Genomic DNA, 24717 nt, shown 5'->3' on the forward strand with positions numbered 1-24717 from the left:
TTTTACACCAGCGGTGTTGAGAATTTTTCAGTTCATAGTATTTCAAACAAAGATAAATTTTCTGAGCGAGAACTGAAGAAAGCTGACTTTGAGGTTAAATAATTCACGATTGAGCCTGAGTAAAACCGTGAATGAGTAGAGTTGTCACTATTTCCCGCAAGTAGAGCTGCTGTGAGTAGAAATATAACACTGCCCATTTTTACACAAAAAATGAATTTAATCTTGAAAACTGTGTCTCATTTAGACCCAGTTTCTCTCCTATAAAATATATCGGCTATATTATACAATAATTTATTTTTAGTCTTGTAATTAGTAGCATAGAAAAATCCTTTCACGTTCAATAATACGTGATCTCATCATAATAATACCAGATGTTAAATATCTAGAGGTTTCAATTATATTAATTGATCATTACGAAGATATCACTCTAGATGATATATATATATACATATATATAATGACTCACATCTAGTTAATCCTATATCTAGGTCGCGGTTAATCAGAACACGAGTTATAATAAATCAAATCCTTCAGTTTGCGGTCGACCAAAATGGCTATCATTACAATTAAAAGTAAGTAGAACAATATTTATATGTATATATTACATATATACGTATTTATACCTTAAAGGGTCCAATGCATTATATTTTCTTACCGCTAGAAATTATGCTACTGAAAATTTTCAGTCTAATATGTATATTTTTGGTGCAGAAATTTGAGGTGTCATTCAAAATTATTTTCTTAATCGAAAAAAACTGAGTTCAGCCCAAAGTATGCTGATCTACTTTTTTTCGAAATAGTGCACTATGTAAATTTTCGATTTTCTTCTGTCAAGAAATTATTCTTCGAGTTAGAAATGAAATTAATAACGGAATAATAGTAAAAAGTGGAATCTGTTATCAATAATTCCCTAACGGACCCAAATTACGGTAAACCCACCGTAAATTACGGCAATCCACCGTAAAATACCGATTTACCGTAAATTACGGTGGTTTTACCGTAATTTACGGTGGTTTTACCGTAATTTACGGTGGATTTACCGTAAAATACAGAAATACGGTAATCCACCTAGATTACGGTAATTCGGTAATCCACCGGAATTTTTTTACGATAGATTTATCGTATTCGACGGTAAATTTACGGTATACCCGCCGTAATTTACGGTAATCCACCGTAAAGTACCGATTTACCGTAAATTACGGTGGATTTGCCGCAATTTACGGTGGGTTTACCGTAATTTACGGTTAATTTACCGTGATTTACGGTGGATTTACCGTCAATTACGGTAAATCTACTCGAATTTTACGGTATTCTACGGTAGATTTGCGGGAAAAATACCGTGAATTTACGGTGACTCAGGTCTGCTAGGGTTAGTACTATTATGTACTTAATGCAAAGTAGTTTACTAATTTTTATAGATTCCTAAAAATTACTATCAATTATTTCAAAAATTAAGTAAATACTATTACTTTTAGGTATAATACGTGACTTATTAGTAGGGACAAAATTTTTGCCTTAAATTCGAAATGAATGTAATATCAGTTAAATTTTTTCAAATTCCGCATTGTTTTCTAGTTATTTTCATTTTAATTTCAAGCTCTTAAAAAAGTAGTGTTCTGATCGATTTCAAGAGCTCGGCATTGAAATGAAAATAACTAGAAAACAATGCGGAATTTGAAAAAACTTTACTGATGATAATTTGTAGAGAGTAAAATTGTCAACAAAAAAGACCCTACAACATTTTATGATAAGTCTAATAGTTTTGCCGGAAAAGTAAAAAGATCTCGAAATTTACTATAACTTGACTTCAAGCTCTAATAACTTTTGAACAGATGGATTGATCGAAAAATGATAAGAGACCTTTTTTGTAGAGCGTTCAATTTCCTACAAAAATATGTATTAGTCAATTCGATCTATTAATTTGTTCACGCGTTAAAAATACTCAAAGTTAAAAAAAAAAAATTTCCCGTGTTATTTAAATGCGAAATCGAATTTTTTGATGAGCTAAGCCGCTATTGAACTTAAACCCTTTAGCCCAGCGGCATAATTTTTTATTTTCTATATACTACCAGATTTTCTGGTATAGCAGTAAAAAAAAATATATAGCCTTAAAATGACACACCCTAGTGTAGATACCAATTTATCGATTCTTTTTCATATTAATTTTAATATACGAAATTACAAATTTTGCTCTTCTACGTGTATCAAATTTTAATATAAACAATAGCCATTTTGTAATATATATAATGATCCTGGCTTGATATTAGTATCGAATATACTAATTTTAAGTCAAAAATAAACTACAAACTATTAAAATTTGAGCATCATTTTTTCCGTGTACTGGATCATTTTATTGAAAAAATACAACTTATATTATTCCTTTATTAACTTATAATGTACAAAATATTACTATACATGTGTATATAATAATAACAATAATGATAATAATAATCATTGATACAATGATTAATAATCATAACTTATAATTGAACTATATAATACAATTTTATATACAATTATACATACATTTAATACTGATCAATGGATTTGTTATAACATTAATTACAAGTCATTAATTTGGCTTTAAGCCTCAAAGATTTCTTACAATATATATAAAATAAAGTTTTGAAAAAATAATATTTCTTCTTCTTTGTTCTTAAGAATCGCGGATTAGTTTTTTTTTAAATTATTAAATATTAAATATAAGCTCCTTTAATGATTTAGAGGTATCGGATGTAGGATTTTTTTATATAATTAAGTCAAGAAGAAAAGTATATAAATTTTAAGTATATATACTTCCTACTTAGTTAAATTTATATATGTAATGAGCTTAGATAAATTGCCCAAAGATTACAAAGTTTCAAATTTCGCGCTTGAGTATGTGCCACAGTTAAAGTATTGATGTTATGAAAAAATTTGTAGAAGATGATTTGTAGGAAATTTTGTCTTCTACAAAAAAGGTCCTGAGCAAAATTACTGTAGGTGTAGTTATTCAAAAGTTATAGAGACTTGAAATGTTAACGTAATGATCTAAAAGTATTGGGGGGGATACTGCGCATAATTTTGGACGCATGTAACTTTTGAACTAGTGTATCTATGAGAATTTTGATAAGGACCTTTTTTGTAGAGAATAAAATTTCCTGTAAAATGTATTTCAAACTTTTTTCTGTTAAGTTAATAGTTTAGCCGTGGCAGAAGTTTTAAACGAAAAACTCAAGGCGAATTATCATTTATAAGCAGTATTCATTTTTGAACATTTCTCATTAACTCAAAACTATTTGAAAAATTTATGCTGAATAAATTACATTTGACATATTAGTTAATTTTTAGATGTCAAAAAATTACAGGTTTTCTAATTTCCTATTTTGAAAATTTTCAAAAAATCAATTTTTGACTACAGTTCGATGTTTGAAACTTTAGATATTTTGATTATTTTTATATGTATAAAATACCTCGAATTTTAACCAATTTCAATTAACTTGATAATAGAAAAAATTTATCACGACTTAGATTTTATAAAAAATTGAGATCATTCAGTCGAATATCAATCGATCGTTTCATTTTTTTCATCCGTTACTTAATTTCATAAAATTTCATAAAAATCTCTGAATCTTTAGCAAAACCGAGAAAACCCCATTTCAAAACATATCGTAATCGAGCTATTTAATCACTAGTTTATGTCACAAATTATTGATTACCCTAGCGGACCTAATTTACGGTAAATTGACCATAAAAAGTCGGTGAGAATCACCGTAATTTCCAGAATTTTACGGTAAACTCGCCGCAATTGAGGTAGATTGCCGTAATTTATGGGGGATTCTCGCACTTTTACGGTTAATTTGCCGTAAATTACGGCAAAGCTGCCATAAATTGCGGTAAATCCACCGTAATTTACCGTAATTTGGATCCGTTACGGTAAGATATCTCACTATTCAAAAATTATAAATAATAATAACCTTCTAAAAAAAAAACTAACTAAAAGTCTTATCAATTAATATTATATCATTATCGTCAGCATAATCACGAAATAGTTTCTTATACATCGAGCGAATCGAGTATTGCCAACACACGAGAGTAAAATACTCGATGTCACTAGAAGTACACGGAGAGAAATTTATGGTAACCGTTCCTAGTACGTTTATGAAATATCATCCCATACCGTTATGGTAATGATTACTTGGAATTATGGGATATAAGCCCATACTTTCTGGTAAAAGTTCCCATAAGTATGGGAATAATTCCTATAATTATGGTAACAGTTCCCATATCGCATATGAAAGAATTATGGTAATGGTTACCATATATATGGTAATCGTTACCATAATGTTATAGTAATGGTTACCATAATGATGTTGTAATGGTTACCATAATATTATGGTAACCATTACCATAATATATAGTCGTGGTTACCATATATTATGGTAATGGTTACCATACATCAAGGTAATGGTTACTATAATATTATAGTAATGATAACTACAATATATGGGTGCCGTTCCTATAATCAACATATCAAGAAAACCAGTTACCATGCATTATGGGAACCATTCCCATAATGGTAGTAATTGTTACCATAAATCTCTCTCCGTGTATACACTAGTTTATGTAACGTATGCATGAAGAAAAACGTCGTGAAATGTCCAAAGTCGGTAAGCGGCGTATTCTTCGGGCATAAGTTACATAAAATATTCAAATATATCCATGCTCTAATGTCGAAATTTTTAAAACACCCATATCTCTAAAATTTTCCTGATTGTTGCCTACTTCAGACCTCAACACAACGTCCTTTTCATCACTCAAATCCATTCCTAAATTATTATATTCCTTAGGTACAACAATGTCATTAGGATATATAACATATTTATCATCAGGTAGCATTGAAAATCTATCGTTAACAATTAAATTACAATTATTATTCTTTACATTTGATGACGAAAGCCCTTTGCCAATTTCGTCCAAACTTTTCCCTTTGGTTTCCGGTAAAATAGTGCTAGCAAATAGTGCGCCAATTAACGCAGCTATTGTAAAAATATACAAAGTCGGTTGGACACCAATGGTAGTATTTAGATGCGGGTAAGTTTTTATCGCAGCAAATGTCATAATTTGGGCAATGGCTGTCGTCAAACCACCAGCGGTACTGCGATATTTAAGGGGATACAATTCTGAGGTCATGACCCAGGGGAGAGTTAAGTAACCGATCATTGAAAATGCGACATGAAGTGCAATGCATATCAATGGTATCCATGTTGGTACCACGTGATATTTAATAGCGACTGCAATACCACCAGACGATAGAGCCATTCCCAGTGCGCTGGTACAGGCAAGACTTTTCCTACCAAAATGGTTGGCCAACCCGGCGCCCAAAATGGCCGCAGCGAGACGAATCACACCAACTCCGACACTCGCTACGTATTCATCGATATCTGTACCGATGTCTTTCAAAAAATTAACCGCGTAAAAAAGTATTATGTAGATACCGCACAGTTGCTGCAATGCGAAGAATATAAACAATATTATGAAAGGTCTCCATATGTTTTTTATTACTTTAGCTAAATTTTCAGACTTTATTGTCAGTTGCTGGACATTTGAGGTGCACAGTTCTTTGTATTCGTGCTCGCAAACTAATCCAGGTCCACGGAGCCAAATCAAGGCTTGCTTTGCTTCATCAAGACGATTTTTACGGACTAGCCATGCTGGTGATTCGGGTATTACTCTTGTAAGAGCTAATGAAATAATCGCTGGAATTATACTTATTGCTGCGCTACTGTGCCAAGTTGTTAAGGCGCCCAGTGCATAGATTCCCAAGACTCCGAATGATACGAGAATTGGTCCTGCTGATGCTAACCAGGCTCTTTGATGTGGTGCTGCGGCCTGTAATTAAATATTATGTATATTTTTATGATACCAGCATCGAAATTTAAAGTTTTAGTGGCTGTATCGCGAGTCGATACAAGCTAATTTCAGCCCAATGCTGCGGAAAAATATTAGCGAATATCCCATACAAAGTTTGAAAATCGGCCCTAGATCGGGCCATTACTGGGCCAAGAATGTCGATTAATGGCTCAGCAATGGCAATTTCTATCGGCCGATAAACGGCTTATAGCCGGAATGATAACGTCGGCCCATTAATGGCGCTCGACTATCGGCCGATTAATGGTAGCCAGCAATCAGCCAAGCAAGCAGATAAATTTAATTTTAAAAACATTTTATTGTTATTATCCTAGTAGAATTCATGATCATTGACGTTCTAAGCTATTTAAGTAATTCTGCTGGGCTCTGGGCGCGAACTGCCGTCCTTCTGATCGCTGGGTTTGAACACTGGCTACTGGACGAACCCATTAATCTTGAGCTTATACTTTTATATAATCTACTTATTCAGTCTACTTCAACTATTCGGTTTTATGAAATATAACGAGCAATTTAATTAATATTTTTAATTAAGAAAAAAAAAATAACTTCGTATTATTTTTATTATAATTACATAATTTTTCAAAATAAAACTTACTACTGATTCACCAACAGTAGCCCAACGTTGCGAACCGATAATCGGCCAGTCATAAGTAGCCATTCATTGGCCAACCATCGGCAGCGTTGTACGACTGGCGTTTCCTCTATAGAAAGTCAAATTCTGATATGAAATCAGTAATACCATAACATATACATTCAAAAATTTTAATAAAAATTCATTTCGATTTGACTACGCTATCTCGATACAAAATTTAATGGCTGCTGATAATTAACCAGGTTTGGACCATTACTAATTGCCAATGCTTGGCCGAGCAACGGCTGCCAGACATCGGCTGACCTACGGCATTTTTTCCATTAACGGCGACTTTGTATGGGATGCGTTAATTGCGAATGCCTTCAGTCAGCGGACAGTAAATTTGGATTTGATTCTGCGGAAGAAACAAATCATATTTCTGCACTGAAAGTCGGTTTAAGTCTTAATTTTAGCTCAGATATTTGTCATTCGTTAATTAGTAATTTTGATTATATCGCATTAAATGACCTCGTAAAAAGAAGCGTTCAAACATTCTAATATTAACCCTTCAGGACATGGGTATTTTGACTGCCGTTATTTACTCTGGCCATGAGAAGAAATCTCATGGCTTCTGCGCATGCGCATCAAATATTTCAAATACAGTTTTCTTACGAAAACATCATTTATTTTTTACTTTTAATGTTTTTAAACCATAAAAGAATTATATTTATATAATATGAACTATTAAATTATAAACTTTACATATTTATGGAGATAAATACAGCACAATACTGCACTATTATTTTGTAAATATATGTATCATGTAAACAAATATGGCGGACGCGTACTACGAAATGACCCGAAATTTAAAAAATATTTGAGATTAAAGTTGACCATGAGAAGAAATCTTATAGCCCATGTCCTGAAGGGTTAAAGAAGGAGAAGTAGGATAGGAGGAGATAGAGAAGAATAAGGAAGGGATCTTCTCAATGAACAATCGATAAGATAAATTGAGAAAAATAATTGGATCGTCCGAACTGGGAATCGAACCCAGACCATGTCAGTTATGTGTTGAGTGCTCTACTAGTTGAGCTATTCGAGTCTTCACATCAAGTTTTGTAAAAATGTGTGCAAATGATAAATAGTATGCATTGTTTCTGCTTAGTCATAAATTGTAAATGACAATTTACGCTTACACTAGTAGTTGATTGCACTATTGGCCTTAAATTAACTTGTATCTGACTGGCTGCTGACACTGAAACTTTAAATTTCAATGCAAGTAATCGTTAAAAATCTAGAGTATGACAGAATAAAACACGATTTCAGACAGAAAAATTTCTCTAAAAATTTTGAATGCTTGCTAACGAAAAACTTGATGCATTTAAAAATTTTATTTGTTTCAATGATAGAAGTTTTTATAAGAACTTTTTTATTTTAATTACTATTAAGAAATTTAAATTTCTCAAAAAATAACTTGATTATAAATTCACACTAAATTAATTTATTGGATCAAAAAAAATTTTTTTTTTATGAAACATTTTTTATCTCAGTGCAAGAGTAGATTTAAATCCTACATTAAGTCTACAAAATTACAATCCATGCATACATCAATTTCATGTCATAACCAGACGTAATCCCACAAATCATTTCCAACAGTAACTCAATAAAAAAAAAAAATTTCTGACATATCGCAATAATGTCAAATCATCAGAAAAATAAACAATAAATGTATAAAATAGTTATAAAAAAAGAAAATTACCTCAGTGACGTAGAGATAAAGAGCGTTCGCCATCCCGGTACCGATACCGCCAATAAATCTTCCGGCATATAATGTTGGTACGTCATGCGCAAAGGCAATAAGTAACCAACCGGTAACATGAGGCAATGTTGCCAGTGCTATTGCCGTCCTTCTGCCAATACACTCAGCAGTTATCCCAGCAATAAATGCACCCAATGGATTCGATATAACCCCCAATGACGCAACCCACGAGGCTTCATTGATGCTCGCAAAATTTGATTTTACTAATTTTGGTACCAATATCGCACTGAATCCTTGGGACAGTCCGACAGATATTTGACCAGAGTGTGCAGCCAAACCGGCAATTATCTGTAATTTATTTCATTAAATTAACATTTCATTAGTAATTATAATTAATTACTAATGACAAATCATTAGGCCAATTACTTACACCTTTGGCGTCAGCGATGTACATCAGCTTCCACCAGTACCGAGCTTGGTCCTGCATATTGTTTTTTTTTCTGTTGGAATTAAAAATTACCACAAATTTATTGCATCAAATTATTGTATTGTATTGATAGTATGTTATGTGTTGATCGCATGTTTTAATTTAATAACATGAGTCACGATAAATTTAATAGGATAATTTAATTTGTAAACGGAACGAAAGCATAACAGACTAAGAGAAGTGTAAGATGAGTAATTCACTATTTAAATTGAATAATAAAACTCTATTATCAATGACTCAAAATGCTTGGGATACTTCATTTAAATATTATAATTGAATCTCATTGTTTTTCATTTTTAATTAAAAATTTTAAAAAAGAAAATTGCAGTTTTACTCGAGAAAAAAAATTTGATCCAAAAAGACTCGATATGTAGAAGTTTGAAATCTGACAGATTAGAAGTTTGAGTTGAATTTGTACTTTTTGAAATTTTTAGGACTTTGATAGCAAAAAATATGAGTAACTTGGAACTTTGTGGACGAATTTTGAGACATGAAATTCATTTTTAAACGGAAATTTTAAAAGGTATTTTTACTACATTTTTTCCTTGGTGAGAAAAAGTTCAAAAATTTATAATTTGAAAGTATAATGGAATTATTGATTGGACTCAAAATTCTTTTATATAAAATTCTAAATCGACGATATTTTTTAATATTCAAATTCTAAAAGTGAAAAAAGTTCAAGTAAAAATTAAAATCTGTGTCAAATTTGGAAGTTCTACATGTTAAACTTTTTTGAAATCTGTATAAAGTTTGAATTTTTTTTTTTGCGCGGAAATTTCATATTTATGAAAATCGAAATTCTATCAATATAAATTTCTTAAATAATTCGTAAGTTGAAAAAATAAAATTTTAAATTTGAATTCTATAAGAAACGACCAATTTTGAAAAATATGAAAATTTCTTAGTTTTTGCAAAATTATTTAGTAAAAGATTTTTCAAAAATTTTAGTGTAACTGAGTAAATATTCAAAACTTTGTGTCATTATAAAAATTTGAAAATATCAGATCTTATTATTTTTTTTATTTTCACTCATTATGGAATTTTCAAAATAAAATATTTTTGGTTTCTGTATATTTTTATTTTTGAGTCAAAGCTCCAAAATATTACTTTTTTGAATAATAATTTCCAATAGTGAAACTAGATTTCGAAAAATCTAATCCAAAAATTGATAAAAAAATTTTGAAAATAAAAAAAAAAATCTCATTGAAAAAAAATGCGAAATTTCCAAAATTCATCACCATTTTTTATAAGATAATTGTCAAAAAATTTTGTTCATTTTTTAAAATTTTTTCATTTTCTATTTTTTCAAAATTCTTTAGTCAAATCGATCGCCAGAATTTTGCAATCACCTAAAGTAGCTTTCAAAATAAAAAATTGCATTTTCAAAATTTCTTATCGACAATTTCGTCACTCAAAATTCAAAAATGACCATTTTGCCCTTTTTACAATTTTTTTTATCAATTTTTCTGTTTACAAAAAATCACAAACAAATTTTCATTTTATTTAAGCAAAAATAAAAACAAATTCTATTAATAATTTTTTCCGCGTAATTCAACCGAAAATTATTTACAAATTGTTGTAATAAAAATAATTACATCAATTGTTAAACAATTACACCAACTAATAATTACTTATTGAGTAAGATTATACTTACTCGCTAATGCAGAACGAATGCAATTTTTTTTTTTTTTACACTAAATACAAATAAGTTCTCATATTTCAATATCATTAATATTAATTGACATTTTTTATTATCACTTAAACTTTTTTTTTTAATTTAATTATTTCATTTTTTTCAAAAATTCTAACAAAAAAAAAAAAGTGTTTTTTTTTTTAATAAAAAAAAATTTTTTTTTGATAAAAAAATTTTTACCTTTAACTTAATGTTTAATAAAAAATAAAAATTATCACATATTAATAAAATTAATTATTAATAAAAAAATAAAAATCACTTGTTAAAAAAATCACATGTTAAATCATCACTTGACATATATTTGAATAAAAAAAAAAAAAAATAGTAATTTTATTTTTTATGACTGATTTTTAAAATAAAATCCTTAATGATAAAACCAAGACACTGACCATCGGCGATTTTTCAACTCGCACTGAGAGCATTCGAACTACACACTCGCGTTTATATACTTATATTCAAGTTGCAGTAGACTGATTGTCATTATTGTTAATCGTTCAAAATTCCAATGTATTACTTGTGCAAATAATGTTTTTATTTTTATCTTTATTTTTTGTTATTTTAGATTTTGTAATTAAGTCGTACAATACTTAAAATATGTGCTAACAGTACTCAGTACTTCCGTTTGACATAATATACTTTTTTTTCTAAGCAATAAATATATAACTTTTCTCTCAGTGTCTTAGATAATAAAAATTAAATATATAAAAAAAATTAGAAAGTCGAATGTAAAAATATTTTGGGTCATAGGTCAAAATGGTCAGTCGAAAAATTTATCAAAAAAAATTTTTTTTTTTTAATTCGTTACTGTGTTCATTTTTAAAAATTATTTCTTTTAAGTGATAGATGGACAGTTACAAATTTTTATTAAAAATGGGGAGGGGGTAATTTTGATTGGAAACAAAAATATTTTTAGGCATATGAGTAGTGACAAAATTTTGTCTGAAAGTTTCAATCAATTGAATGAAAGAAAAAAAAATCCATACATATATTTATATATTTTCATTAGAATTGACTGGAATAAATTATCGAAAATTTTGAAACGATATCTGAATTTAGTAAAATAGAAAATATGAATTGTGAAATCTGTAAAATTTTTTAGAAAAAATTAAACTCTTTTTAAGAAATTTTTTTAATCGGCATTTTTATTTGAAAAGTTACAAATTTAAGTCGAAAATTCCAGAAAACTTTGAATTAATGAAACATAAAATATAACTATGCCTATTAATTTATATATACACATATATATAGAGTAATTTTAAAGTTCGGTCATAAAAATTTAAATCACAATGTATTTAATTTCATTTTATTTAAATGAGTATTTTTATTGTCCTTATGGTAATTAATTTAATGACCCATATCTTCTAATTAAAATCAAACTCAATATCCTTACTTTATTAATCACATAAAGCATGTAGTTTTACAGCTCCATTACATTTTCTCAGAGGTCAATGCTTTAATTTTTTTCATCATGCAAAAAAGTTCTATCTACTTCCAAATTTTTGTCACAATTTCAAAAATAAATCAAAAATTATAATACATAATTTGGATTGAAGTCAGTTTCTTTCTGTTAAAAAAAATTTTGTAATTATTAAAAAAAAAATATATAAGAATAAAAATTTATATAAAGTAATTTCTGCAATCAAGAAAATTCGATGATTGTATTTATTTTTTACAGGTAAATTAAAAATATCAATGACAATTATCCTCGAAAATGTAAAAAATTTTTAACTGCATGCAAAAAAAAATTCTTGACGAAACTTTTCTTGAGTCAAGAAAAGATTTCTTACAGCGAAAAAAAATTTTTATTGAGACAAGAAATTTTTATTTGTTCTGAGAAAAGTTCTTCGAGCAACAAAATTTTCATTAAGTCAATAAACTTTTACTTGTTCTAAGAAATTTTCTTAGAGCGAAAAAAAATTTTTATTGCGACAAGAAATTTTTACTTATTCGAAAAAAATTTCTTAAACCGACAAAATTTTCATAGACAAGAAATTTTTACTCATCCTATGAAAATTTTTATTTTTTATAATGAAAAAATTTTCTTAGGACGAGTAAAAGTTTTCAAATTTTTTACTTTGCCAACCTTACAAACGTCAAAAATTTTTTTCTCACCATTTATTCCCTATTTGAACTAAAAATTTACCGCGCAATTTTCTTCACTTAAAAAAGTACTCACCCTAATGAAAAAAAAAAAAAAATTATTCTGCCCAATTGATCTCATAAAAAAATTTCATTGCCACGATAAACAAATTAATAAAAATAAAATACTTACAAAATATTACGCAATAAAAAGAATAACAATAAATAATTTATTTAAAAAAAAAAAATCTCTAATTACCAAAGAACTTAAACAATCCAGGATGTAAACAGTAAGATTGTTTACTTGCAAAATAAATATATAAATAAATAAATAATAAAAGTAAACAATAAAAAAAAAAGTAATTGATCTAAAGGCGGAACAATTCAAGAACATTGTCTGTCGCCCGAGGGTAACTATCACCCACTTGTTTGTACCATAGAATAAATATACCCTTTTACGTATTAAGAAATCTGTATCAAGGACTTTAATCTCCGGAAGTTCAATGTCTTATATATATATACATTTAACTCGTCTAAATAACTTTTAGTCATCACTGTAAATGTTTACCATACGTCTCATATCCTTCAATTAAGATTAACATTAACATTGATTAAGTCCTTGCATAAATAGGTTTTTTTTTAAAATTAATAACGTATTTTATTGTCTTTATTGACTTTTTTTACAATCATTGATTAATGTCTGCTATCATTTATTATTCATTCACTTATTATATAAACATCTATTTAGATTTTTTTCTTTCCCATATAATAAAGATGAAAAGACTAGATTTTTCCATTATTATAATCGATTTATCGACTGATTTTAATTATATAGATTATGTGGATTTTCATAACGACGTAAATTCGATTGCTGATAAGACCATTGACGTTTGTTGCATAATAATTACTTGGGTAATTGGTAGGTTTACTTACTTGGTCTTAAACTACAAATATATATATATGAGTTTCATATATGTTGAGTTTTAAGAGTGAGAAAGACGAGAGAAGGTCAGAGTTAAAACTAGTAGTCTTATATTTTTTTTTTTTTTGTTAAATATTTCCACTAATTTTTTTTGATATGATACTGAAGTCAGCCGACGTCTAATAATTTTTGGATTTGTTTTTCAAAACGATAATTTTTAAAAAAAAATATTTAGAAAAATTGCACCTATAGATTTTTTAATTTTCTATATGTGCATTTTTTTCATTTTTTATTTTTTTAGTCATTGATTTGTTCAAAAAAAATCCGAAAATTTTTAATTGTCTACTTCAGGATCATTTTTACGATACTGAAATTAGCCGACAATAATTTTTAGATTTAAAAAAAAATGAAAAATTATAAAAAAAAAACATTTTGAAAAATTGCACCTATAGTTTTTTAAATTTTCTACATGTGCATTTTTTTAGTTTTTCTTTTTGTTATTGATTTTTTGAATAAAAAATCCGAGAACTTTTAATTGTCTGTTGACTTCTGGATCATTTTTATGATACTGGAATTAGCTGACAATAATTTTTGGATTTCAATAAAAATGAGAAATTATAAAAAAAAAAATATTTTAAAAAATTACACCTATAGATTTTTTAATTTTCTACATGTGCCTTTTTTTTATTTTTTTTTTTTGTCATCGATTTGTAGAAAAAAAATCCGAAAACTTTTAATTGTCTGTTAACCTCAAGATCATTTTTACGATACTGAAATAAGCCGACAATAATTTTTGGATTTAAAAAAAAATGAGAAATTATAAAAAAAAAAATATTTAAAAAAATTGCACCTATAGTTTTTTTAATTTTCTACATGTGCATTTTTTTCATTTTTTTTTTTGTCATCGCTTTGTTAAAAAAAAAAATCCGAAAATTGTTGACTGTCTGCTAACTTCAGGATCATATTTTTTTTTCTATCACGTCATCAAATTTGAACTAATTAACACATTGATTTAATAAAAATCATTTTTTTTTTTTTTTATTAGTATATAAATTTATCAAAAACTTCATTGTTCAAATTTAATTTGCGTGTAAAGTATTTTTAGTTAAAATATTACGTCACTTCCGCATTTGATGAGTGAAAAAAAAATTTATTTTTATAAACTTTTAAGAAATTCAAAATTTATTATTATTATTATTATTAGTCATTAAATATGACTATAAAAATTTTATGATTAATAAATTGCGCAAATTATTGCAATAATTAAGTAAAGAAAAAAAAAATTTTATTTGTTAACCGACAGACTGATTGATGATTTTGTTTAAAATTTTAACAATAAAAATGAAAAAAATTTTTAATATTAAAAAATAATTTAATAGATTTATTATTGGATAACAAAAAAATTTTAGCTCACGCGATATAAATTATAATTGATTGATATTACATAAAATAATAATAAAATTTCATTACATTGCTGTTTATTTGTTTATAATAACAATAAATAAATGAGTATGAATAAGTATTATTTCTTAGGTAATTGCCCTTTTAATTGTTGTGTAAGTATACTCATTGATGTAAGATAATAATAACAATAATTGGATTCATCTTGTGTAATTACACAATTACGCAATCATTGAGTAACAACTTGCTTGAGTACGACCTTGACAATGACCACTGCTACAAAATCCGATAAAGGAAAAAAAAATGTATCTATTACCTATACGTATCTTTTATATATTTCATCATATTAATCTATTTAAATTATATATATACATGTAGACATATAATTATTTTTTTATGTTAAACTTCTATGTGAATAAATTGGATCTTGGAAAATTTTTTAATTTTCGTAATTAAAAAATTTATGTAATTTATCGATTGAGATGAGGAGAGATTAAATTTATTTTTAAGCTTTAATTAAGAGGCCTTAATACATAATTAAGATTAACTATATTATTAAGAGAATATGGAAAATTTTGTTCCAGTCATATGTATAATAAAATTAGTTAATGTTATTAAATTTGGTATCGCTGAAAATTTCTTGACTCGCCCCGTATGAAAAAAAAATATATGGTTAAAATATATAAAATCATATATGCTTGCAACAAAAAAATATATGATATATTAAATTGTATATTATAAAAAATCATATAGAGATTTTGATCGATTTAATATTAAATTATATACAGTAGTAAATATATGTATTCCATATATGTAACTTATATGTTTTTTATATTAAGCTATATATGGGTCATTCCATGTCAAATCGACCAATAGTTGGAATCGACCCCTTTCGATTTGGACGAATTTTGGTCAGAAGTTTTCTCTCACCATATAACGAAGTTCTGCCAAGGGAAAAAAAATAAAAAAATTTTTTTCAAAAGTTATGCAATTTTTAAAATTTCACTAATTTTCCTGTTTCTTAAACTTATTCTTCAAAGATCTCGAAAACTATTACAATTACTCTAATGATCTGAGCTAGGTTTTAAAGAAGATACTTAAAGGTACCAAAAAAAAATTTTTTTGAAAAAATTTTTCAAAAATTCGCTTTTTGGGAAAATTTCGAAATTTCCAAAATTGCAAAAGTCGATGACCGCCATCAAATTTTTCGCTCAAATTTTTTTCTAGAGTACCTCTAATTGATTTCAAAAGATCCTGAAATTTTTGAGTAGGGGTTTTTTTTTGTTCAAAAGATATAAATTTTTGAATTTTAGGAAAAAAAAATTTTTCTTTCTTTGGCATTGACTGAATAAAACAATGATAAATTCACTTGTAATTTTTAATTTTAAGGCTCAAAAATTTATTTTAATGCAAAAGAGTCAATAAAAAACTTATTAATGTGATATTTTTGTTTTTCAGCTATATTTTGATTTTAAATTGGATATAATTGTGTTAGAATGATCGTTTTTTCTTAGCCCCTTGCCGTGGTGTTGATTTCGCACATCTTTTTCTCAATCTGAAAGTAAATATTTACTTTTTCTCAATCTGAAAGTGATTTTCTCAATCCGTATATAAAAAGAATATATATTTTCATGTATGATAAAAATATATTTTTTGTATATGATTGTCATATATATTTTATACATCAAACATATACGGACTCGTATATGATGAGTATTATATTTTTTGATATAAAAAAAAATATATCAGAAAATATAGTTAAATTGGCCACATATATTTTGTGATATTTATCATATATTTTTACATTTATTTTGACCATATATGTTATTTTCATACGGCTGAATTTGTGCCTTTTCATGGTTTAAACTCTTTTTTATTGCCAAGTATCGAGATAAATAAATTTATCTATATCATTTGAAATACATTTAAATTACGCGGGAAAAAGACGATCGTATTTATTTTCTTTAAATAAATTAATATTTTAATTATTCTGTCACTGAAAATACCTCAATGCCACTGAATATATGTCTATTATCTATATTATTAAGAGAGAATAAGAAAAATTTAGTCCATGGCATGTCTCTGTGATAATAAAAATTAAACAAATTTAATTTGGTATCAGTGAAAAGGTGTTGACTTTAATTTGTGCCTTTTCATAGTTTCAGATGTTTTTATGCAACAGTTAGTTCAATGTCTTAAGTTTTATAAATAATTATGAATATATATATAAATTTCGCGCCAAAAGATGTCGATATGATTTTATAAAATTACTGACATAAAAATTTTTAAATATTTTGAGATTAGATACTGAATTTTTTTGTATCAACGAAAGACATCAGCCCTCTGGTAAACCCTCAAAATTTAATAAGTTTTTTGTATCTTTCATCGCAGTTGAGATATTTTAGAAAAAAAATATATTAGACGACTAATAAAAAAATTTGACCGTGTGTAGATTTTTTTTAAGAACCCCATGATTGTACAATTATCGAAATCAATAAGTTTGCGAATTAATGACAAGATTTGTCTTATTAAGCTTCCATGATAATAAAAATAAAAAAAATATCTGAGAGTAAATTGGTAAGATTTTAATAAACAATTAAATTTAAATGATATTTTATAAATTTGGTACCAATACTTGGGCAGTCATGTAGTGACCGCAATTTGCTCGTTATTATTGATTTCATAAAAATATATTAATTTGTGAAAGGTCAACTGTGGGTGTATAAAAATATACGAGTGTCTTAATAAGGATATTTTGAATAATTAATTAAAGATACAGAGGATTTTATGTAATTAATATTTAAGTTAATTTAAATGAAAAAATCGCTTTTAAAATGATAAATTAATATTCATATGGGATAAAAAGCGATAATAAATATTGTCCGTGTTTTGTAAGGCTGAAATGTATTAGTTAATGTAGAATGATGATTTGAAATTAATGTGCAGAATATTTACAATCAAGAATGTTAATTTACGCCTTCGGGCCCAGAAGAACTCGGCAATTTAAAACTCCAAATTTTGATATTTTATTATTTGAATTTTAGACTCAATATTTCTCAATAAATATACAGTTTTATGAAAAAGTATAAAATACCTTTTTTGTAGAAAATTTAAAGCGCTACAAAAAAGTTTTCTTATATTTTTTCGAAAAACTCAATATTTATTTAGATATTTCCAAAAAACCAATCATACTTTTTTTTTCGATAACTTTTAAACTTCCGAGGGAAAAATTTGAACTGAAGGTTAAAATTTATTTTCAAAATAATTACTAGCTTTGATAAAAATATGTGAATAATATTTTTACAAAATTTAAAGTTAAAATTTTGACCCTTAACGATCACAGAGAGACCAGAAAACTCCGGGCAATTTTAAACCCGAATTTTCAATTTTTAATTACTTGACTTTTAAACTCAAAATATCTCAGTATATATTTGATTTTACAAAAAAGTATAAGAAACCTTTTTTGTAGAGAATTTAAACAGCTACAAAAAAGATTTCATATAATTTTTCGAAAAACTCAATATTTATTTAGATATTTCCAAAAAACCAGTCATACTTTATTTTAATGGTTTTTGAACTTCCTAAGGAAAATTTTGAACTAAAAATTAAAATTTCGTTTAAAAATAATTGTTAGCATTAGCAGTTACTATTTGTACCGGAAGTGTGATTGTTTAAATGACTTTATTGAGTAAATTTATCGAGTAAATAAAAGCTACAGATCAGAAATTATTTAAAAATAACATGACATTAAAATACTTGATTGTACAAGAATTTCACATATTTAATTAAGTGTATAATATATATATTAGCTCTTATATATTTATTATTTGCTGAATAAATCTTTGATTAACAAGAATAAATAATGGCCGTTTATAATTATCATTCTTAATTAATTTATCGTAAATTATCACAGAATTATCTTTTATTTTAAATTAAATCTGAGCACTTGAATTTTAACCTCTGTATGTTTTTTTATTTTTAAATCAAATAATTTTTCTGGCCGTTGAGTTGTAAAGCCGCAGTGATATTCTAATTTGCCGACTATCGCGTGGTTAAATTTATAATAACGCGAAATGATATTAAAATTTACATTGAATTTTCAATTTGTAATTATCAATCTTTATCAATAAATCAATACAATATTTAAAAAATCCTTTCTTATTCATACTTATCAATTAAACATCTGATAAATTTTTTATCGCAATGAATTGACATTTCAAAAATTTTGTTTTACTTTAATAAAATTTAAATTCGAATGAAATTTTTTATCAATCAGATTGAATCAGATTCAATTGTAAATAATAATTTTTTTTTTTTCAATTAACTTTCAATCCGAGTCATTTATGCCCATACTGCCCCTTTTTACCTCAACGCAAAAACAATTTTCTGCCTATTTTACTTCATAGATTTTAAATTAATCTTTAATTAATTTTCTGTGGTCCAGTTTAACCTTTTTTTTCTAAAGTGTCCATCAATAGGACAGTGTCCAAAACTAGTACTTCAATATTTTGTATTTATAAATAATATCAAACTATAAATTTAAAAAAATTGCGGAAAAATTTAAAAACCGATGAAAATATTTCTTTTATATATTTATATATAATAAATTTTATGTGGTCCATTCTATCCACTTTTTCCTCTAAAGTGTCCATCAATAAGACAGGGTCCAAAACTGGTACCTCAATCTCATATATTTATAAATAATTAAACTATAAATTTAAAAAAATTGCGGGAAAATTTTAAAAGTGATAAAAATATTTTTTTTATATATTTATATAGAATAAATTTTATGTGGTCCATTCTATCCACTTTTTCCTCTAAAATTTCCATCAATAGGACAGGGTCAAAAATTTGTACTTCAATCTCATATATTTATAAATAATCAAACTATAAATTTAAAAAAATTGCGGGAAAATTTTAAAAGTGATAAAAATATTTTTTTTATACATTTATATAGAATAAATTTTAGGTGGTCCATTTTACCCACTTTTTTTTCTAAAGTGTCCATAAATAGGACGGTGTCCAAAATTGGAACTTCAATCTCATATATTTATAAATAATATCAAACTATAAATTTAAAAAAATTGCGGGAAAATTTCAAAAGTGATAAAATTTTTTTTTTTTTCCGTATTCATTGCCGATAAGCTAGGCGGAGAAATTCCCATCAACTGATAAATATATACCACATATATATATATCAAATTCTGTATACACACGTGGGGTAGAGTAAAAATGAAAAATGGCGCTATTCATACGTGCATCAACTAATAAATCGTTATTATTAATTACAAATAAATATTACAATAAATTATGTGTTACCTCATTAAAATTAAATACTCTTCCCGTAATGACACGAGCAAATTATTCAATTAACAATAATTACAATAGTTCACGTGGTATCGGTACTTTGAGTGCTGATTATAACCAAAAAAACTCTGAAACTTTCTTAGGTAAATTCTATTTAATTTTTTTTTTTCAATAATAAATTTATTTTTCTTAAATTTTTATTATTATTATTAATTTTTTTTAGATGAAAAAGAACAAGATGAAGAAAATTCACCTGGACCATTTGATACGTTAATATCAAAACGTAGATCACAAGCTCAGAGATCGGTTCTTATTCAAGGCGAATCTCCTAGATCTTACGCAGAATTGTATTTGTACTGTCAGAGTTTCGGACCGATCAATTCTATACACCAATATACGATTCCTACTGAAGGAGTAAGTAAATATATACAAGAAAAGAAATTTATATTAATCTGACGTAATGAAATTATATATAACAGGCCGGTGAAAATTTTTAACAGGCGGGTTCATTAATTCTGACAGTTTCTTTATTAGGGTAACAGATTGACTATGGGTCGTCGAGTATATTAGGGAATTGTTTTTTTATTTTTGAATTAGTCGGTTGTAATTATGAGGAAACAAAGTGATTAAATTGGGCGATGGTAATGACGATTGAGTGACTGTTTAAATTTGAGGAGACGTAATTTAATTTTGAGGATATGATACTAAAGATTTTTGATCGGTTGGTTTCGGGGAGCAAGAAAATATGCACAGATTAAGTAATTGACTATTTTATTTTCCTCGGCGATTATTTTAGTTGGTGACAAAACTTAAAGTTATGGCGACGATCTATTAAATATTAGACGCAATGAGGTTTATTTATTTTTATTGTTCAATTACTTGGCGGTTCACGTGGTAGAGACAAATAATTATAACTAAATCAGTATGTCAACAGGTTGATAATTTAAAAAGATAACAAAACAAATTAAAACCCCGTCACTAAGTAAAATTACATCGGCCTGTTATTTGTGTACATCAGCCCGCAATAATCTCAATGATAAATAATTCTTTATTATAGGATTTTTTTTTAGTTGAATATGAAGATTTATCATCATTTAAATCATTAATAGAATCATCTACGCATGTTAATTTAAATGAAGTAGTACCGGTTCAATCGCAAATGCTGTGGTTTCGTGATACGCTGCTACGCAAAAATACACAGGGACCATTGGGGGCATTTAAAAAAGCTGAAACTTTACCATTGGCAGTAGAAATAAGAAAATATCCAAATAAATTAATAACAAATGATTATATAAAAAAATTAATTAGTAGTAAAGAAACAGTCTCTGAACAAATGGAAATAATTTACAAAGAAAGTAAATTACAAGACATTGATTTGAGGCTGCGATTTTTCATAGCCAATCAAATGGAATTAAGTTTATCTGGTATGTTTCCAAATGTCACAGCCTTACCGTTCGGCTCGACTGTCAACGGGTCCGGTAAATGCGACTCGGATCTTGATTTAGTTATCAATTTACAAACAAAACCGGAGTCTAAATCAAGTCGCCTTGTATTTCAAACAAAAGCAGCTGCATCCGATGCACAGGTGAACGCAGCCCGTCTATTAGAACCAATATCCGGATTGATGCGTAATTATTTACCGGGTATCCGAAATATTGAAAAAATACTTCACGCGCGAGTACCAATCGTCAAGTTTCACCATCTCTACACCAACATCGAGTGTGATTTAAGCGTGAGCAATATGACTGCCGTCTATATGTCCGAGTTGTTGTATCTGTACAGTGAATTCAACCCGAAAGTAAGTCCGCTTATTTACACAGTCAGACAGTGGGCGTCATTTGTCGGTCTCACGAATTCAAAAGTACCCGGGCCCTGGATCTCAAACTTTTCACTTACCCTACTCGTACTATTTTACTTACAACAAAAAGAAATCTTACCCTCCATAGATTATCTCAAAATGAATGCCAGTAAGTATCACCCTCTACATAAATTTCCTTACTCTATCTTTTAAGTTGCATTTAATTTTAATATTTTATTGTCTTTCAGGATTATCAGATATTCGCATTGCAGATTCATCAGTAAATTGTACATTTTTACGTGACTTAACAAAATGGCCTGTCGGCAAATGCGCAGATACATCATTAGAAGATTTATTACATGAGTTTTTTAGTTTTTACGCGGAATTTGACTTCACGACACAGGCGGTATCATTGCGGAAGGGGGCGAGTATCAACAAACCGACCACCCAAGGACCTAAAAAACATACGTCGCCTCTTCATATTTGTAACCCATTGGAAACGTCATTGAATGTAAGTCATAATGTTTCTGTTAATGAAATAACCGGGTTTATAATTGCCGCCCAAAAAGCCGCGGCGTTGATGGACGAAGGCAACGATTATTATCCTCGCGGGTTACTTGATATATTTGTTGAAAAGAAAAAGTCGCTTGATAAAAGATTTACTTTGGGGAAGAGAAACACTACGAAACCAAGAGTACAAGTTTCAAAATTATTCACATTAGATCAAGATAATGTTAATAAACATAAAAATAATAATAATAATAGTAATAATAGTTATAATAATAATAGAGATACTGTTGATGTTAAGCGTACAAGTTCAAAACAATCCCACGGTAAGAGAAGATGAAATTTTTATAAATAAAAAAAATGACTAAAAAAATAAATAAGTCTAGTTGATTTTTTTATTTTGAATTGTTAAAGAAATTGACATCCTATTTATTTAATTATTTTTCATAGTATTGTTAATTTTTATATTATTGTTAATATTTTATGTTGGGAAATTTTAAAATTTATTTTAACGATTTTTTGTGGCAGCATTGAGTGATAATTTAAAAATTTGGGAAAAAATACTCAGATATGATCATATATATCTACGTATGATCAGATATTAGCATATATGATTATGTGATATTAGGTATGATCGTATATGACATCAGGTGTGATCATATGTCACTTTAAACATGATCATACATAACATCAGATATGATCACATGGTCCATACATGATCACAGATTGTCATATATATGACATCAGATGTGATCATATGTTATATCAAACATGATCACAAACAATATCGTATATGATCATATATTACATTGAACATGATCATACATAATACCAGATATGGTCACATATGATTCATACATGATCATAAATTGTCATATATATGATATCAGATGTGATCATATGTTATATCAAACATGATCACAAACAATATCGTATATGATCATATATTACATTAAATATGATCATACATAATACCAGATATGGTCACATATGATACATACATGATCATAGATGGTAATATATGATATCAGATGTGATCATATGTTATATCAAACATGATCACAATCAATATCGTAAATAATCATATATTACATTAAACATGATCATACATAATACCAGATATGGTCACATATGATCCATACATGATCATAGATGGTAATATATATGATATCAGATGTGATCATATGTTATATCAAACATAATCACAAACAATATCGTATATGATCATATGTTACATTAAACATGATCATACATAATACCAGATATGGTCACATATGATTCATACATGATCATAGATGGTAATATATGATGTCTCATATGGTCATATGATATCAGATATGATCATATGTGACATCAGATATGATATCGGATATAATCATACATGATTCCAAATATCCCACATATGTTTTATACATATTATCAGATATGACCATAAATAACATCATTCATGATCATAAATAATATCAGATATGGTCATATATGAATCATACATGATATCAGATATAATCATATGTGATATCAAACAAGATCTTCAACAAAATCCGATATGGCCACTTATGATCTATACATAGCCATATATGATATCAGATATGGTCATATGTGATCAAGAATGATCATATATTTTTAAGCAGAATCTGTAAATATGCGAATGCTTAGATCTGATACATGATTGACAAAAAAAAAGTTCTATCTGATCATATATAAACAAATATGATGAAGCACAATCATACATGTACATATATAGTTATACGTGATCAGATACGAGCGGACGTAATTGTATATAATTGGATATGGATATTTATTGCGTCTGATCATATTTAAATGTTCATATATAATCATATATGATCATATCTGTATTTTTTTGCGAATAGTCTAAACAATTATACAGTTCACTCTGTAAAAAGTTGATAGTCACCAGATATCTTCGCTGTACTATCCAATGAAATGAAATGAATTGAAGTGAATTAATAATTATTGGAAAAATTACTATTTTATTTTGAACCTGAAAATTTGAACTTGAATTTATTTAAATTATAAATTATAGTAAATGAATACTAATCTAATGAGAACTTGATTATAAATTTAATCGTTCCGACAGAAATATTACAATTATATAAAAATTGTAATATTTTAAATTGTTTCGTTTTCGCACTGTACATATTTTAACTAATAACTTTTTTTAAAAATAACTAGTTATGATATAATACATTTTTGTAATGTAATGAGTAAATTGAAAAAAATGAGAGAAAATCTGAATAAATTTTTTTTATATATAATTCAATT

General features: G+C 27.2%; 2 protein-coding genes across 3 annotated transcripts; one reads left to right on the forward strand and one right to left on the reverse strand.

The window, feature by feature from the left end:
• Positions 1–2546: 2546 nt before the first annotated feature.
• LOC130665343 (facilitated trehalose transporter Tret1-like) lies at positions 2547–10819 on the reverse strand. 2 transcript variants are annotated; one of them, XM_057465677.1, is made up of 4 exons: positions 10601–10819; positions 8671–8740; positions 8241–8588; positions 2547–5871 (listed from the first exon to the last, which is right to left on the reverse strand). In XM_057465677.1, exons 2-4 carry the CDS (start codon positions 8725–8727, stop codon positions 4690–4692), a joined length of 1587 nt encoding a protein of 528 aa, XP_057321660.1. In that variant the 5' UTR covers positions 8728–8740; positions 10601–10819; the 3' UTR covers positions 2547–4689. The 2 variants fall into 2 exon arrangements, with proteins under 2 accessions (XP_057321660.1, XP_057321661.1); XM_057465678.1 differs by lacking the exon at positions 10601–10819 and adding an exon at positions 10382–10480.
• A 9205-nt stretch (positions 10820–20024) lies between these two features.
• Positions 20025–24675, forward strand: LOC130665435 (poly(A) RNA polymerase, mitochondrial-like). Its single transcript, XM_057465817.1, has 4 exons — positions 20025–20272; positions 20353–20543; positions 21187–22096; positions 22176–24675. The coding sequence occupies exons 1-4, from the start codon at positions 20062–20064 to the stop codon at positions 22772–22774; spliced, it is 1911 nt and encodes a 636-aa protein (XP_057321800.1). The 5' UTR covers positions 20025–20061; the 3' UTR covers positions 22775–24675.
• Positions 24676–24717: the final 42 nt, after the last annotated feature.

Source organism: Microplitis mediator, chromosome 3, assembly GCF_029852145.1.
Source record: "Microplitis mediator isolate UGA2020A chromosome 3, iyMicMedi2.1, whole genome shotgun sequence".
Classification (NCBI taxonomy): domain Eukaryota; kingdom Metazoa; phylum Arthropoda; class Insecta; order Hymenoptera; family Braconidae; genus Microplitis; species Microplitis mediator.

Coding starts and splice junctions, on each gene's coding strand:
- LOC130665343 (XM_057465677.1), bottom strand. CDS start 8,727: ATGCAGGACCAAGCTCGGTACTGGTGGAAGCTGATGTACATCGCTGAC. Junction 8,589..8,670: donor ACATCGCTGACGCCAAAGGT/GTAAGTAATTGG, acceptor AATAAATTACAG/ATAATTGCCGGTTTGGCTGC. Junction 5,872..8,240: donor TTTATCTCTACGTCACTGAG/GTAATTTTCTTT, acceptor ATTTAATTACAG/GCCGCAGCACCACATCAAAG.
- LOC130665435 (XM_057465817.1), top strand. CDS start 20,062: ATGGCGCTATTCATACGTGCATCAACTAATAAATCGTTATTATTAATT. Junction 20,273..20,352: donor AAACTCTGAAACTTTCTTAG/GTAAATTCTATT, acceptor AATTTTTTTTAG/ATGAAAAAGAACAAGATGAA. Junction 20,544..21,186: donor ATACGATTCCTACTGAAGGA/GTAAGTAAATAT, acceptor TCTTTATTATAG/GATTTTTTTTTAGTTGAATA.